This window comes from Chamaea fasciata, unplaced genomic scaffold (assembly GCF_029207755.1).
Source record: "Chamaea fasciata isolate MVZ Bird 193981 ecotype frontalis unplaced genomic scaffold, bChaFas1.0.hap1 SCAF_13, whole genome shotgun sequence".
In the NCBI taxonomy this organism is placed as follows: Eukaryota; Metazoa; Chordata; class Aves; order Passeriformes; family Sylviidae; genus Chamaea; species Chamaea fasciata.
Window position 1 is genome coordinate 15,966,129 of NW_027094098.1, and position 18,216 is coordinate 15,984,344.

The 18,216-nt window shown below is 41.9% G+C and overlaps 1 protein-coding gene across 3 annotated transcripts in view; it reads right to left on the bottom strand.

The window, feature by feature from the left end:
• Positions 1-18,216, bottom strand: part of TAFA4 (TAFA chemokine like family member 4) — a 69,115-nt gene that overhangs the window by 27,510 nt on the left and 23,389 nt on the right. For all 3 annotated transcript variants that reach the window (XM_066195612.1, XM_066195614.1, XM_066195613.1), the window contains exons 2-3: positions 17,522-17,657; positions 14,408-14,523 (exon numbers count right to left, since the gene is read on the bottom strand). In XM_066195612.1, coding sequence (XP_066051709.1) covers positions 14,408-14,523; positions 17,522-17,601 — 196 coding nt within the window. In that variant the 5' untranslated portion in view covers positions 17,602-17,657. The remainder of the gene's footprint in view (positions 1-14,407; positions 14,524-17,521; positions 17,658-18,216) is intronic.

The following is an 18,216-nucleotide window of genomic DNA, read 5'->3' on the forward strand; positions in this document are numbered from 1 at the left end:
ATTTCCTAATTAATTCAGAATATGCTGGACTGTTGGACTGACAAATATCATAATAAACAAGAGCAAATTGAAACTGAACCAACTAAAGAGAAGAAATAACTTGCTTAGGACAGAAACAAAATACTGTTCTCATCACCTGTAGCTAATCCCAACACTTGGAACAAGGCACAAGCATCAGGATGAACTTAACAGCAGCCTGTCTACACCACTGTCATGACTGCCTAAATAATCTCTTGATTGCACTCTATCATTTCATAATGAATGCACAAGACCAAATCCCAGTGCACGTCTAAGATGTGCCCTTAAAACTTCCAAACTCCCCTAAAACTCCCCAGTTTCATATGGATTATTTTATATGTCTGCCAGCTAGAGCTGTTCTGTGCTCTCCATGGATATTCCATCTCCTGTCACCTGGAGCATACACAGCACTCTCCCACAGGGCCAGGCACAGACCTAGATTAATAATGCTAATGAGATATCTTCCCTGGATGGCACAATTAACCCTAACTAAGGGACCTCTTTATTTTTAAAAAATTCTCCTTCAAAGCAATTTTTCCTTTAGGCTTTTAAGCCAACCAGATAAATCCAACAGCTGGGAGAGTCATGTAAATCAAACAGCCCCAATTTCCATAGTGCAGCATCAGATAATACATTCAGCCAGTGCGTGTGTTGATAAGTTTGAAACAGTTTTGTGTCACTGTATCTGCAAGCAAGTTCAGAAGGAGGTGAACAAGTTGCCAAAATCTTGTTTCATTCCAAGATTAAGGGCTATAACAGAGGTCAAGTCTGGACCAGCTCCAAGCTTGCTTTTTTTTTTTTTTCCATATAGCAATTTTCCTCACTTCATTGTCTCCATATTCTTGCCTAAAACCATCATAAAGACCTGTGGCTGGGATTAAGTCTCTTCAACATCTCCAAAAGGAAATACTGGGGATTTACTGTTAATAATTCAGCATTTAGAGCCCTGCTGTTCTAGGGAAATAGTCTGTTCTGATCTCACATTTCCTGCTTGTAACAAACAGCACTATCCTTATTGCGACCACTTAATGCCATTTTTACACCCCAGTAAACACAAGTATTTTCTCTTGAACTTCCAACCACCTCCAAAGAAACCAGGTATGATATTTCCTAAAATAGAGATTTGTACAGTTAAGGGTCTCTCTTCAACATGAGACAGTCTCACAAAAATTAAAATTCAAATGATAGTAACATTTTGGGTATCTAGGTAGAGTCTGAACTTCAATCAACCAAACAGAACTTTAAAATTTTTAACATCTGGTCTCTTGCAACTAAATGTTGAGAGTCAATGCATTTTTTAAAATTGCTCTTGGCTAATTAGTAAATACTGTAGCTGACAGCAAGATACATTTTCTCTCACAGTACAGAGTCCACACACAAATAGCTAAAAAATACAGCAGTGACACTGAGGTGAACTGCCCACACTTTCACCCTAATGGATTGTTAGCCTTGGAGGTGAGCTGGATCTCATTTAAATACTGGCACACATATAAAGTATTGCAGGTCCGAGCACTCAGCATAAAACCATGACATTTGGTTATGAAACATTTAGTTATTATGTACGTTTATAACATCAACGCTAAACATCTCGATGCTATACAAGATGTTGTTACAAATTTTAACAAACATCATTTACATTTTAAATAGACTCAGAAAATCAGATACGGCTTCTAACACGAGGATACCGACATGAGGAATGTGAGACTGCTCAAGGTCAAACCTAATTACAAAGCCTGCTAAGATGAGGATCATTTTTTAAGCAGGGCGAAATTAAATTATTTGTCAGCGCTATCAGGCAGTAAATACCTGCCTGTTTTAATTGCTGTTGATACAGCCTAATAAAACTTGGAAAGGAAACTCTCAGGCACAATTTCATTTCCCTTCCCAGGTCGAGATGTTCCTGACAAACAGCCGGCTGGGCTGGTCCTGGCTGCAGTGTCACCCACACAGGGACATGTCCCCTTGTCACCGGCTGACCTGGTCCCCTGCCTTTAGAAAATCTGGAACAGCAACACCCGTGCTTGGAAGCAGAGACCGAGCTGTGCCTCTCCTGGACACATAGAAGCAAAGAAAAGATTAATTAGGGAGAAAACCCCGTGGAAATCTGGGAGAAGATGCTCCGGGTGGGAGCGCGGCGCGGCTCGGGCGGGACCCGGTGGCTGTGGCGCTGCTGCCATCCAGCGGGGCGGCTCAGCGCAGGGACCACGGAGAACCACCGCGGGCACAGGGATGCTCCTCCTGCCTCTCGCTGCCAATGCCCAGCGAGGCCGAAGTCCGCAGAGAAAGGAAAATAAAGCAGAGGCTGAGTGAGAAGCCGCTGTAAGAGTCTGCTCGTTCTGCATGGGGTAAAAGAGGCGCCTCCTCCCCAGACTCGCTCCTGGTGCTGCCTGAGAAATCACTCCATGGACTCGATCCACTTCGATCCTGCAGCGTTTAGCTGGTTTAAGATGCTGGAGCTCAGAGAGGAATGGTAGCTCAGAGCTTTGTAACGTGCAGGATCTTATCTGTCTTATACTAGCACAAATTCCAGGTTTTCACATCCAGAATTTCATTGCACTTAAAATGGAAGTTCAGCACATACCTTGCATAAACCCATTTGAAAAATCGTGCTGGCTGCTAATCTGCTGTGATAGGTATCTAAATATCTTGTTAAATCTAGCTTTAAAAGTGTGCATTTGTCTTGTTTCAGTACTTGGGAGCTCAGAACACGTGTCGAGCAAAATGAGACTTTGATATTCTGCTATCTACTTATCATCTCCTCATAGATAACGGAGGGGCTAAGAATTTGTAAATGATAGCATAACATTTTCATTATCAACATCATTACTCGTGGATGATGAAGCAGAGACACTTACAACAATTTAAAGCCAACTCGAGTTTTTAGGGTACCGTCTACAGAGCAATTTATGAAGAAGGTAAATTTCTGGTGCTAATAGGGCACTACAGCAAAACATCAATGGCACAAACTCCCCCAAATCAAGGAGAGTGGGAGGGAAGCAAGGGGAAAGTGGCTGACTTGGGACCAGAAAAGAGGAAAAGACATGACTTTCCTCAGCAGTTTATCTGCACAATCAGTGCTCTGCTCTGTGAGATGCTGCTGAGACAGAGGGACAAGTGTCAGTCTCTGTATTTTTCATACCTTCATATTTCCTGTGAAATTGCTACAAGAAACATAAAAGGATCATCTATCCACTTTTAATTTAACCCATCTTTAAATCCCACCACACAGAATTCTCCCAAAGAGTGGCAGTGGTGTAGCAGTCAACAAAGAAGGGGATGATGTTCTATTTTTGGTGTATGGGAGGAAACAGTTGAACTGTGACTGATAAACAACACTTACCAGCACCTGATATCCAACTACACCACTGACAGAATGGGAGAATCATAATCCACATTTCATCGGGTTTGGTTATCTTGGGGTTTTTATAGCAGTTAGAAAGCCTGACATGTTGTCCTCCCTGTATGCTCAAATTCCCAGAAAAGCACAGGCACAACCAGAACTCCTTCACTCTCCAGAAAGTCCTGAGTGCTATAAAAAACACTTTACTGGAGTCACAGGCAAAAGCCAGGGCTGCCCTGTGATTACAGGCTGTACATTGCACCAAGTCAGCTTTTGAAGAGAATCTGCAGGGTTTCTGCCTTGTTTTGCTGCCACATGTTCAGTTCAGCTCTGTCTGAGCCAGACACCCAGCCCAGGACACTCCCAGTGATTAATTTCAGGAGGACTCATTTAGGATAGCTGTGTTCCATCACTAGAGAGAGATCCTTGATTTGCCTCTCTACCAAAACACAATAACCCAATTTCCTCTTTAAAAAGTTAACTGGAGCATTAAAGCCCTAGTAATTCACACACCCCTACAAACGAGACTTGCACAGCACCTAACATGAAGAATAAGCTCAACTTTGCACATTTCTACCATGTTACTTCTCAACTGCATTTTAAACTTTAGCACTTGTTTGGATACAGGAGCGCAGACTTAACTGAAAATGTACAATATCTTATTTGATTCTAGTCAAGAGGTTATGTAATCATTAGTGCAGACCTATTTATCTCCCTCTCGTTTCATCATTCAGAAATTTAAATGTGATTTTTGAATTTCAATTGGTTTATCAAGTGCTCAATGACATCATGAGATCCTGTCTCCACTGAAAGGGATTTCTGCCTTTCTTCTTCCTTGAAGCCTCACGTCCTGTTCACTCTATCATGCAGTCCTTTCACAAAGCAGATAGCTTAAGTCATCAGATTTATGCAAAAAAGACGAAGTAGCTCTCATTGCCCCAGAGAGCACTTTGCAATTGGATGCTGTTTTTACACACATCCTTACTGAAGCATGGTGTTCATCCCTGTGATTTTCACACCAATTTCTGTTCAAATTCAGAATTACTTTGTTTAATGCTTTATTTGCAGCATGTTATAACATCAATGACTCCTTCCCTGCTGGAAGCCAGCACATGGTGCCCCTCAGCTCTAGGTACCTTGGTGTTACCTGTGCTTCACACTGCATGGAACGAGGGTCAGCCAATGGGGACACGATGCCTTTGCTCTCACCTCGCTCACCTGAGACACAAGGACCCATTTCTTCTCTCCCCATCCCCACAAAGCCAAGTAACAAACAGTTCCTACTCACCACACTAATATAAGAGCAGTTGCAATTAGCAATTTCCACTCAGCACAACCATCTGCTGAGGCTGTCACAAACCAGACATCTTTCCAAGGCTCGTCCCCTGACTGAATTCATCATTGCACAACAGCCAGTTTTCCCTTGGTCAAGGAGCGACCCTGCTAATATTATTTCTCATCTAACAGATCTCAGACTGAAAGGTCATGTCATATTTCACAAAAAAAATATAGCGAGCAAAACTTAATAAATAGGAATAAATGTCCTTTCTTTGCAGTGCCTTTTGACCAACTCAGCTGACATACTCTGGACTGAGAAATGCTGGAAATAAGTTTGGGAAGGAGCTCCCAGTCACTCGCCAGCTCTGACAGGTAAAATGATGGTATTTAAGTGTGTTGTTTGGACAAATCACAGCCCAGCCACCAAGCCCCAGGCAAGATAACCTAAACCTGACCCCTGGCTCTGTTCTGCAACTGAGACCTGTTGGTTCCCAAGTCATGGAAATGCTCACCATGCACACAAGGGTTTCATCCCCCATCTCTTATATGAGAATAACCACACTTCCTTTGTAAAGCAGTTCATGTGGCTGACAAACACCTTATATTGCTTTGATTTGGCTGCCAGAGGAGTCACCCCAGCAGATCACTGTTTATCTAGGCTGCAGAATTTGGGGCAAAGACCCTTCTCTTTTTTGGAGAGGCAATACAGAGAAAATGCTGAATCACCTTTATTCCCTGGTAAACTGGTCCTTCTGCAGCCATAGTTCTTTTTAATGCTGCTTTGATGTTGTTCTTACTACAGCCCAAAGAAAAATGGAAATGATTTTGCAAAAAAGCCCTACTCAGGTTTTGGGTTTGATCCAGAATTCAGTCAATCCAAATCCCTTGATACTGGGGAAGGGTCACGAAAATTCCTTCATAGTCACTACTGGATTAGATTTGTTGCCCCAGAAGAGGACGTGTTTTCAGAGTAAACTCTCTTTTCTCTCTAGCTTGGCACAAACTACCATGTGATGCAGTCTGATAAAAGGATGTTTCATTACATTAGCATAGCAGACTTATTTGTCAGTCGCAGACTAATTATCTTGGCTCCTTGTTTGGGGACTGTGGCATCCCTTGCAGTAAATTGCGTTTTGCTGAGGGCAGCAATTTTACTCCATTTCTAAAGAATGTCAACACAAAGTTGTGGGGTCTTTTATATTTCCAAATAAAATGTTAAAAATAGTGTGTGGTGGGGGAAGAAAAAAAGCCCATCTGTCACAGTATTTCTGAATGAAATATCAAACTACTGCTTTTTTCTATATAATTCAAACAACAAACAACATTGAACATAGGTCTGACAATAAAACCCATTATATTGTCTCCATATTTCTGAAACCTTGGAAGAAGAACAAAAGCTGAAAAATTAACTCTGTGCAAGTAAATTATTAAACTCTATTGTCAGCAGCCATTCCTAAAAACAGACAACAGAGTTGGACACCCAGCCAAGCAAGTGACAATCCTAAAGAACAACCTGCAGAGCAATCAGACTTTCTTTTAACAAGATGCATTTAGAAACACTGAAAATAAAATTATCAGCTACATATTTTTTCCTCAGTGACACAACAGTACTAACTCCAATAGGGTGCATGTAGAGAACAGCAAGGACCTCTTTCTGCACCCAAACTCTTTTAGATGAGACATTTCAGCTGACTTAGTCTTGCTTGGCGTTTTATTTTGTTTTGGTTTTTTGGGTTTGGGGGGGCGGATGTTTGTGTTTGTTTGTTTTTGGGGTTGTTTGTTTGTTTGTTTGTTTGCTTGTTTTGCTTTATTTTTTCCAGTTGGAAGAATACCAGGATCTGCTGAAAGGACTCAGTGGACAGAAATCATTAGCACAGCCACACAATTCATGTCAGACATTTGTGTTGCTGGGGTGAGTTAAGCCAACTGACATCATATGCTCTTTTCTCAAGTTATATTCTGACTTGATTTCAATATTTTCAATAAATTATGCTTTCTAACGACAAATCTGAGCAGACTTAGTAACAAGTGTCAGTGCTGACATGCAGTCTAAAGACCTTCCTGTTTGATCTCCTCAACATGGCAGGTCAGGAGAGGCTTCATGTCCCATCCAGAGACAATCCAGGGACACCTCAAATAAGGAAGGTCAGTGTCTGCTCCTCATCAGCCTCCTGTTATGTAGAGGGAAATCTCCTAAGAAAGGAAGCTGTAGAAGAAGGGATATACAGAGCACAAAAGATGCTTTAAGGTTTTACACCCAATCTGAAAATAAAATTAACCCAAAAGACTACCTTGGCATATTAGGGTTTTTGCTATCAGGAAAAAACAGACAATGTGATGCAACACCCTACAACCAGTTGTTAACACACCTCAGGTCTGCTAAACACAGATCCTGCCATTCCACCCCAGCTAATTCGCAACAGTTTCTGCAAAAAAAAAAAGGCATCAAAAGATGTTACAGTTTTGCTTATTCCAAAATATTCACTGCATCTTAAGATGTTACTTGAAGGAAACACAGCTATAAAACAGAACTGGTATCAGGAAGATGAAAGCAGGAAATAAATCTAAGAGAAATCTTGCCTCACACTCACCTGGTCATTATTTCTCAAAACAACATAAATCAAAAGACTAGTGACCATTCATGGACTGCAAGGCATATGGATGAAATCCATAAGGAGAAAAAAGAGGTGGAGATAAAGAAAGGAAATAGATAAATAAATAAAGTCCAAACACTAAGCAAGAGAACTGCTGATCCTAGAATTTTCCACTCATAACTTCTGGCATTTCTGGAGGTATTGTTAAAGATTGCCACACTGGAAGATAATGAATGTCAGGTGTAGCTTCCATCTCCAGTGTGATGAGGAGAGATTACCCTGCTGAAGCCTACAAGACATCTTTAATCTCCTGATTTAGAATCCATTGTCTGCTATCAGTTGTCGCTCTCCTGAAGGAATGAAAGAATGCTGCCAAACAGTGAAAAACAGCTGCAGCAAAGAGCTACCAGCAGCAATCCCGAGGTGCTCTGCCAACAAAACACTTAAATGTTAGTTTAAAAAAAAAAAAAAATTCCATCTCCAGGTTCTTCCATTATTAATTAAATGTTTTCTGGTTTCCAAGAAGAAATGCTTGCTCAAACATGTCCTTGAAACCAGGTACATCAACACCACAAACTTTCAAAGTTAAAGTCGAGGGGCAGCTCTCTGGAGGGGAGAACACCAGGCTTGGCACAAGAACAGAGCTGGGCAATTCTTAGAGTCTGAGTCAACCAGACACAGGATTGATGTTTGATGTTTGATGCTTCAGCCAAGGATGACAACAGATTTCCTGCTCTTAAATACAAAGGGAATATTTTATACCCACCTACAGCCAAGTGGGCAAACAAAAGCCACCATGGAGAGTCAGCCCTCCCTAGGCTGCCCCTGAACCACAATTCACCAGGTAGCACAGACAGAAACAGACAGCCTCAATCACCAGAAACTGCTACCCATTTCCATGGACATTTATTCAAGCCCGTGCAGCCACCCATTTGGGATGAAAGGCCTTAAAATTACACTGAAATGGGACTTTAAGTCTGGGGCAGGCTCTGCCCTGCTGTCACGATCAATGTAACTGCAAGGCTGTGACAATGCAGCCCAGCCAGTGAGCACAGGCATGGTGATCAATAGAAGAACAGGCCCTAAAACAGTTCCCATCCTTCAAAATGGCAGTGATCTGGCAAGCGCTAAATGGTGAATTCTGTGAGAATGACTGGTTTAAGCTTTAATAAAATCATAACTATGAAGTTTCACTTTTCTGCTGAGACATATCCGGAGTGGGCTGGAAACTAAATCACAGAAGAATCACAAACTCCCACTTCAGTGGGGTCAGGACTTCATCTTAGGCAGGTCTTTTAATCATTTCAGAGCAAGGAACTCAATGCAAGTCCTTTACATCTCAATCTCTTGCCTTCATCACTCTGGCATCCATCCTCCCAAGGACTCAGTGTGTTGACCTCCACGTAAACCCAGAACAGAACACGTGCTGCTTTTTGTTGCATCACTTCACTCATGTGAACCCCAAGGACAAGATCTTTTCCATTATATTTGTGGATTTACACTTATCCAACCATTTCTTTCTGCACAAGATAGCACAAGACTATCCATTTGCAATGAAATATTTTCTTCTGTTATCAGATCTAAGTTTGGGAGAAGTAGATTTAAAAGAAAAGACAGAGTGTAAAGAAATCTTTCCTGGTTAGGGTTTCGGTCAATGGAATATAAGGATGATCATTTACAGCAGGTGGCAGCTGTGTAAAAAAAAATGATGATGTCAATGTAAAATGAATAAAATAAAAACAGTATTTTCACAAGCCCCAATGGCTTTAAAATAAGGTCACTTTGATACTGCAGGAAAGAGCTTGGTAGAAGCCTCCTGCTCTACAGTTTGACACGCTGGGCTTGGCCATTTGTATTAAATGAAACTCTGTCTTCTTTTTTATTACAGAACTCCCCCCACATACACTTTTGAAACCATGACTTTTGATACATAAACCTGCACATTTACCAGTTTGTCTGTAATTCTCCCCCTCCCATCCCTCAATTCCCAGGAATACACAAATCTTTTCACATGCAATCACATTCCATGCAGTTAAGGTGTACATTCTTGGAGTATTACACCAGAAGCTACATCTTACCCTATGAAAGAGTAAATCAACAGTGAATTGTTATTTACTGGTAACACAGCTATGCATCTAATTTGAAGTCATTGTCAAAGTCTGTCACATATATAAAAGCTGTCGTTGTTATTTAAGGGGAAAAAAAAAAAAAGAAAATAAATATTTCTTATGCTTTTTTTCTCCTCCAAAATAAGTATACCAGCAAACTTCACACAGAGAATTCCGCTCCTTTTTGTCTTAAAGGGAACCTATTTCTCAGGTGAATTGCCTTCCCTACCTTGTTACTTGGAGAGATTACAGTCAGGGTTGTATATTATAGCTACCCTATATTTAGAAGCTGGGTAATAAACCACATAAATAGCACACTGAATAAAACATTAAGACATAAAAGGAGTTAAACAGAACAAAGGGCTAAAGCTTATTGTGCAGTAACCATGTCTGACCCGTGGAAATACAAAGGACTCATAATTCTAGTTAACAAAATGCAGAGTTGGGATTTAAATCAGGAGGAAGCCGGCGGTGGCTGAGTGCTGGAGCCCCTTCCACAGCCTTGCAGGGCCCTCTGGTGGAAATGGGATTCCATCTCATGGCTGCCCAACAGCACTGCCGGGAAAAATGATGCTCCAGCCCCAAAATAAGGGCAGAATAAGCGGCATGGGTTGCCCCTGTTTTCTTGAAAGCAGCAACATTCCTAATACAAAGCTGCATTTTTCAGCTCTCCTTTAAGAAGATTAAATCACGGAGCCTTTGTAAGTAAAGAATTTTTCCTCTGACTCCAGTGGGGACAGAGTCTGTCCACAAAGCCCTGAAAGTAGAGAAAAGAAGTCCTTAAAGTTGTGGAAAACTGCAGTTGATGTGGAACATCCTGTCCAAAAATTTAGACCCTTCAGAAAAGCTGGAATCATTTCAGGTGAACATCATCACATAAAAGAGTCTCAAAAAAGCCAAGCTACACCAGTAATTCATGACAGAAACCGCTCAGCTGGCTGTGCCAGCCCAGGGTCTGCAGGGGCAGCCCTCACATGAGCTGACCTGACAAAACATCTTCTCAATGCTTCTTCATTTGTGACTTAGAGCAGTGAGGTGGAAACAAATCTTTTCTGGTACTGAATGTATGTTGCTTCATCCAGCGCAGCATGGAATTGATCATTATATTGGTATTAGGTACTCAAGAGCCTGAAATACTGCCCAGTTGTTGTTTGGGGTCTTCTTTAAAGTAAAATTGGTGCTTATGCTTCCCTTAGTTATTGTCAGGGCAAAAGAGAAACTCTTCAGAAGGGTATTCACAACAACAAAGTCAGATGAATATTCATATGTTTCTTCTCCATACAGATGTACAAAGGCTGCCAAAATAATCTGCACAAGCAGCATCTTCAATGACCAAATGGTGATGAGAAGGAAAATCTCTCCTCTACCTTTTGCCTTTTGACTCTGTCAGTCAGAGCAATGACAGTGTTCCAATGAAAAACTGGCTGTGGCCTCCAAGCTGGATTCCAGACCCAAACTGCTCCAAAGGCAGGATTGGCTTGCAGGATTGAACAGTCTCTCCCCTGACAGGTATTTTATGGTGGGGAATATTTCACAGAGCAAAAGAAAGAACCAGGTCTGTCTTACACTTCATTACAGTGCAGAGGCCTCCATCGTCAAAGGGATTTCTCAATGCCATTCTCTCCCAATTTTCAGGAGCAGGATGGTTATTGGGTCCATAAGATCCAGTCTCTGTCCCTGCCTGAATAGGGCAGACAGCTGTCAAATGTCATTTATTCAGGCACCATCTAGCATGACCTAGGTCAATAATTGTCTTTTCCCAGATTAGGCTCCTTAAAAATGGCAGGATTTTGAAAAGAAAAAGTCGATTCCCACTTTTCGTCTTAAATTCTTCTGTCAGCTCTTAGTTAATAAAGTTTCTTAGCTGCAGCAAGTACACATTTATTTAAAGGTGCTGATGATATCAAGGAAATCACTTGAAACACATTGATTGTCAGGAGCAGACACAACCTGTTCTTAAAAACCAACTCCTCCCAAAGCATCCCAGGCTGGCCACCTCATGCCTCCCAGCCCAGCAGAGACCTGTCAGGTGACAGCTGCTGGACCTAAAGGACAAAGCCTTTGCTGAACCCAAACCTTGGAATCATTCCTCTGAAGTGCTTCAGGACATTCTACTTTGAAAAATGTGAATGCTGCCTATTGACTGCAAAAATTTTATCTCAATTGCTATCCAAGAACGTGCTAATTTGTACGAAATAAATGAGGCTAATTATTTGCTTTCCACAAAACAGGCTCTGCTAAAAGCTCTGAATTATTTGCTTTCCTGATGAACAAGGCAGCACCTTGCTCACATAATAGATTCCATCAGAGATTTGATTATCCATTAGAAGGTCAATCCATGTGTTGTGTCAAGCGGCAAAGATAAGATGGGGCTGGGAAACACAGGCCCCTTGAGGACAGACCCCCTAAACCCTCTGTGGTGCCAAGAGTCAGGTGTAGGGAATTGACGAATCAAAAATGGGATCACTGCTTCGTCTACAACGTGGAATCAAAGTGGGATGGGGTCACTTCAGTGTACAGAGGAGGGAAAATCACATTTAGGAAAGAACAGGACACCACAGTCTAAAAAGCTGCATGAAGGCTCCAGCTTGAAGGGTGCCCATTTGAAAAACAGCTCCACTGTTGGACCAAGCTATTGATGAGGAACAGAACCTTCTTTTAGCTCACCAGAGAAATCACAGCACACAAATATGCTTAAAGATGAGCAACTTGACTGTGTTTGTGGTACCTCTTTGATAAGGTGGAAAGAATCCCTGGTGTCAATTTAAGGTATGCTCTCAAGCATCCTGAAATTTTATGTAAAAAATATTGTCATGATCTACATAATACACTGTGTTCATCATACAAGCCCACACACAAGATCACTGCTGCCTTATAGCAGGTATTTCCCTTAGGTACACAGGAAAAGTCCATCTGGAAATGACAAAAATAAAAATTTCTCCTGACAAGACAAGTCCCCAAAGGACAAGAGGTGCAGAAAGCTCTTCGCCAGGTTTTTCTGCAGAGTCAGCTCTGAAATGCTCTGCTATTAACTCATGATTGTGCACAGACTCCCTTCCTCATGGAAGGGATACAACTAATTCCCAGAACAGAGCAGCAACATGGGTCATCTTCTACCACTGCACTCACTGGAATTACTCCTTAGGCTTTTGCCTCACAACGCAGTTACTCCCCAAAAACTATATTTTATAGCAAATATGAGTGTTGCGCAGCCAGGGAAAGCAGAGCTGGTGGTGGGGGAAGCCAAGGAGGAGGTTTTGTAGCTCTCAGAGTCACGGCAGCTACGTGCAGGTCAGTCAGTCCTGCTTGCCAGTTCTGCAGATATTTTGGTGAGCACAGGAGGAGCCTTCAGCTCCTACCTAGACAACCACTGGAAGCAGCCAGGAAAGAGATCAATAGCTTGTCTCTTCTGGAGGATGGAGCCTCTACCAAATGCATCCTCACTTCCCAGCCCTGAGAGGAGGGCATGCTACCATTAGACCTGGACCCACAAGAGTCTGGCTCAGAGCTAAGAGCATTGCATATGGATTTGAGGACTAACACCTAATTTAAGAGTAAGGCTGCATCACAAAGAGCAGCACTTGCAGAAAACCCCAAGCCAGCATGAAGCTGACCATGGTGCTGAGAACACAGAGCCGTTGTGGAGCTTGCAGCCAGAATTTTGGCCTCTCCTGAAAAGCAGCATTGACAGGGGGTATTTTGTTACCTTGCCCTGTGGGGTTGTTATCTCCTTTTTTTCTGTTAAGGCCAGGATTAAATGCTCAAGAGACACAGTTTTTGTGTTTGGACTCAGTTGTTTATTATCTATAGCACAGTCTCATAGTTGTGAGTTCTAGCTAACAAAGTAGAAAATAGCTGGCTGTCTTTCTTTTTCCAAGGTAATTTAAGCACAAATGGACCAATTATGAGATGACACCTAAATTATTTTTACTTTTAACCCAATAACCAACCACCTGTGGTCCACAATGCAGATTTTTTTTTCTACCACAAAAAAAACACCCAAAACCATGAAGAAGATGAAGAAGGACTCAGCCTACACCTGAAATCCTCCATCTTCCTTTATATATATTACTATATACTAAAATCTTAAACTCCAAGTTTTCCACCCTGTGATATTACACACTTCTATCCAAACCGCACACCCATAATCCCAGTGCTGTCACTCAATTTTGGAAGCCTTTTCCACGGCTTCAGGTCAAATGCAGTGTTTTCTTGAGGGTCAGTGCCTGTCAGCACAGAAAGTCTAAAATTCTCAGCTTCCAGGGTTCCAACATTATCCCTCTGTCCAGTGGGATCAAAGCTGGCACAGTCTTAGCACAGCTGTCCCATTTTATTTAGGCCTTCCATGGATGCCTTTGCATTAGCACTGGTACACCCTTATCTCTTTCTGCTTCCAAGCTGAAGTCTGCATGATCCCACCAGATACGTTGCTACAAAAATCCAGCCTGGAGGTCAATCCAGCTTGTTCTGGGCTTTTTCTGACATTTATAATATGATAACATATCATGCCTGGTGGGTATTTCCCTACTCCAATAGGGAAATTTCCCCTTAAATGCAAGCTTTTAATTTCCTCACTATGCCAGTTAGGGAAAGAAGGAGAGTATCACAGGCTGAGCTAAGCACAGGTCAGAATTTGTGTCAGTCAGTGAAAGAACTGGCTAACGTAAGTCTGAGGGCTTCGATTTATTGCCCACCAGAGCAAATGATACTGCTGTAAAGTCAGTTGATAACGAGAGGATTAAGAGGGTGAAGGTAAAGATACATCTCTGAACGTCTTTGGATAAGGATAAGCAAAATTACACAAACAAATCCCAGAGTCCTAGCAGTCATGAAGTCACTCCAAAAACCTCCTGCCGAGCTTCAGTACATATATAACTAGAAAAAAAGCCATGAAAATTTACAATAACTCTTTTTTTTCCTCGTTGGTGGTGTATTTTTAACCTATTGCACTGATTATAACATGCTGTCAACAGCCTCATCAATTATCCATTGCTAGAAAGTGGGCTCTAACATGCTGCAAGTGGTATTAATTGGTCTCAGTAGCACATAATGAGTTTAAAAGCTCCTACCTGTGTGCCCCCGGGGATGGTGACTAGAGGCGGACAACAATTTACAGCAGACCATTAACACATAGACCAGAAAGAGCCAGTCAGACAGAAGCATTGATTTGGCACAGAATCTCATCCTGGAGGCAGAAAAGGAAGCAGTTGAGTGAAAGAGCAATGCGAGTTGGGAATAACACAAAAATGACGTGGGGAAGGAAAAGCCGAAAGGACGCTGAAGAATAACTAATGTGTCTCATTGCAAGGCAACACTCACAAAATCGTATTCATTATTTGGCCGGGATCAGTTCTTTGTTAAGGACATTTTATAATTAGAAGCAATGTCTATCACACATCACATTACCCACAAGCACATGGTTATAACACATTGAGTTTTATGAATCTCAGATAAGGGAGGGGTTCTTTTGTCTTTTATTAAGATCCAGCCACACTCAAATTTAAACGTACATGTTTATGAGTTGTGCTACTATTTTTAAACTGCATCTCCCCTAATGATGGAAAAAAAAAAAAAAAAAAGTCATTTTTACTTAACACTTCTCAGGATATATTTCCTAAAGCTACCAACTCCCCTGTAGCCATGCAAAGGACTTGGCTGGGTCTCCCAAACACACAATATTTGGGAGATTTCCTGGAGATCAGCCGGTTTGCTGAGGGCAAAACACTCATGAAGCAGCACCTCAGTCAAACATGCACGGACTCACTTCTCTGCCAGGGTGCTGGAAACTGCATTTCAGAAAACACTTGCTCTAAAGAAGGTGCTGTTACTCTTATTCATGTCATTCTTAGAACTAAGATTCCAAATCCTCTGTAATTTTTCTGCAAATATCTACAATTAAATCCCTCAATAGCTTATGTTATGCCATTCATCATATAGAAAGGGAATCTAATCATCTTTTTAAACTCGGTTATGATGATTTATTGCTTGCATGATACATAAATGGGCGTTATGTAGTTGAACCCTTAGACTCTGTGTTCCACACTTCCAGCAAATTCTGCAAGCAGGAATACATCAAATTAATTAAAGGCAATTTATAGATTTGCATAAATTGAACCAAATACTGTTTTCACGGCAGTGACGTTAGTCTGCAGTTAACCAGCAGGCTGGGATTTGGGCAAGCTTATCACAAGTTTATTTGCACCAAAAGGTCCTTTGGGATCTACTTTCCCTCTGCAGATTCCAGTTCTGAGTCTTCCAAGAATTTTCTAAAAAAAGCCATCTGTGGATCTCAAAAATACCCAAGACTATTCAGCTAATCCAAAGTTCAAGTGCTGAAAAGTTTATTAAAAAAAATCCCAAGCAATACAAGCGTTAGCTCTAATGTCGCAACCAGGTGACACACTTGGATGTTGTTTAAATTTGATAAACATCTACCAATTAAACCAAAACAGAGGCCATGTTTTCTCATTTAAAATTGCTTGCACAATTTCCCTTTTCACACTTTACAAAACAATTTTTTTTTCTCTAATTGTAAATGTTGATAAAGCCCAAATAAATAAAAAATGCACTTATTAATATCAAAAGTTAAGAGACCAGAAGCCTGCTGCATTTTAGCAACAAATACTGGTTTACACTTCAGAAAGAAATACATCTGTGCAAACACCAGCAACTTCAGCCTACAATTTTTTTTTAATTATATAAATATTGTGAAAAAAAAAAAAAACAGTTCACCATGTCTATAGATTTCAGAGAATGAAAATTATACATAAAGAAGCCACACTTTAGCACTGATTTGGCAAAATGGTACCTTTTCTGGCTTTAAGATGCTCTGTTTTGAGCTCAATGTGTTGCCACCCTGAATACAGGAGCAAACACTCTGATGGCCTTTTACAGCTGTATATAGGAGACTTCTGTGAGCGTGAACCAAGTCCAGAAGATAAACACATCTCTGCTCCTCACCTACCCTCTGAGTACCCTCTTCTGGAGAACTCCCAGAATAATTCAGAGCACCTGAACCTAAGTCACCTCTGGCATCCAGCTGGACCACATAATGTCACTGCAGCTTACGGGATTGAGACACTGTGAATTCAGCACAAATATCACTATTGGTGTTGATCCAGTATTAGCCTAAGAACACTGCCTGGTAAGTTCTAAAATCAGTGTACCATTTCAGATTTTGGTCATCCAGATCTTTCCCAGGAAACTGAACCTCTTTCTTTTTTTTTTTCTTTTTTCTTTTTTTTAGGAGTGAGCTGAATTTAACCTTAGTTTTCTTGGCCACTCCATGAGAAACACACAGGTTACAGCTCATGCACCAGTCATCACTGAATAGGATGCCATCATCTGCTCAGTTTCCAATCCCATCTTTCTGTTGCTCTAAATGCAAACACTCAGATCTGATCCAAGTGTCAGTGGATACCCCAGTTCTGCTGTCGCTCTGATATCTCGCCATGAAGACAGAAACCTCCCTCCAGGTTTCCTGGATTTAACCTGTGGAATTAAACACTCCAGCTCGGGCATTCTGAACATGCCATTTCTGGTGGGAGTTGGTGGAAGGGACAGGTGTGATGAAGGACAGGTCCCAAATCATGCATCATAAGCTCAACAGCTGCTGCTCCTCCAGCACTAAAGTGGACCCACGTGTTCCCACCATTCCCAGTGCAGCAGCAAAACTGCTCTCAGTGGAAATAGTCATGCACTGACCTATTTTCCAAAGCTTTCCCCAGCTGAGTTTGACCCTTTTGAGACACTAAAAAAGGAATGTGAAACCAGGGCTCATCAGGTCAACAGGGTAACCTTCCCCTGTGTAAGAACGTTCAAGCCCAGGAATAAGTGTATCACTACAAAGCATCCACTTGGTCATATCCGAACTGAAAGGCTGCTAAAAGCATCCAGTTCCATCCAAATGACACATCTGCGGGCTTCAGTCTGCCTTGCAGGTAGACAGGACGCAAGTTTTCAGCCTGCTAACGTAAAGAAATACAAGAGGAATCTTTGAAAAGGCAGAGAAAAAATGGAATTTGGCAGACAGATGCAGCAAGGGGTGCTGAGCCCTTCAGCGTCAGTGGGCTGCCGCTTTCAGAAATGTCAAGCCTTCATTCTCTGTTGGATTCAAGTGGATATTGTTGCTAACCAGAACAGCCAATCTCCAGTGTCATTTGAAAGATAAAAAGTGCTCTTACCTTGGGGACTTTGCAAGAATTTTGTTCCAGTCAAACACAATTATTTCAGTGTGTTTTTCATAGTTATTCCAGATTCCCATTTGCGGCAGCAAACAAGCCTTTCTGCATCTCAGAATTTTCCCTTCACTTCGGGGACCTGGAAAGAAAGCCACATTACAGTGCAATTAACGTCTGGAAAGGTGCTGTAAAACACATCTTTGTTACCAAAATCTTAGTTTCACAGTGCCATCTACAGTGCAATCCGGGGCAGAAGGCAGCAGTTGTACTGCTCTTTTCTTTCTGAGAACACAGAGGAGCTGTGGTGAGGCAGCTCTGAGGTACCATTGCATTCACCAAAGGCAGAGTTTGCTGTTCTAGGGGTTGCAAACAGAATGTGTGCAGCTCGCTGGGGCCTCATCACCACGTGCCCTCTCACCACCCAACTGTAAAATCTGTAAGGTCTAAGATTGCACCATAGTGCAAACACATTTTCACATGATTCCACGAAGCCTCTAACAGTTTGAAGCAGATATTATTAAAGATAATGGGGAAAATCTGCCATTGTCTTCGTGAAGGTTTGGCCCAGGTGCTGGAGCCTGCCTCAGCAGCAGAGGATCACACCCACAGGAGTGTGTCTGGGATTATGCATCACTGCACCCTCTGACCCTGCTGCCTCCCCTCGCTCCCAGCACCACCTCGCACCCAGCCCACCTGCA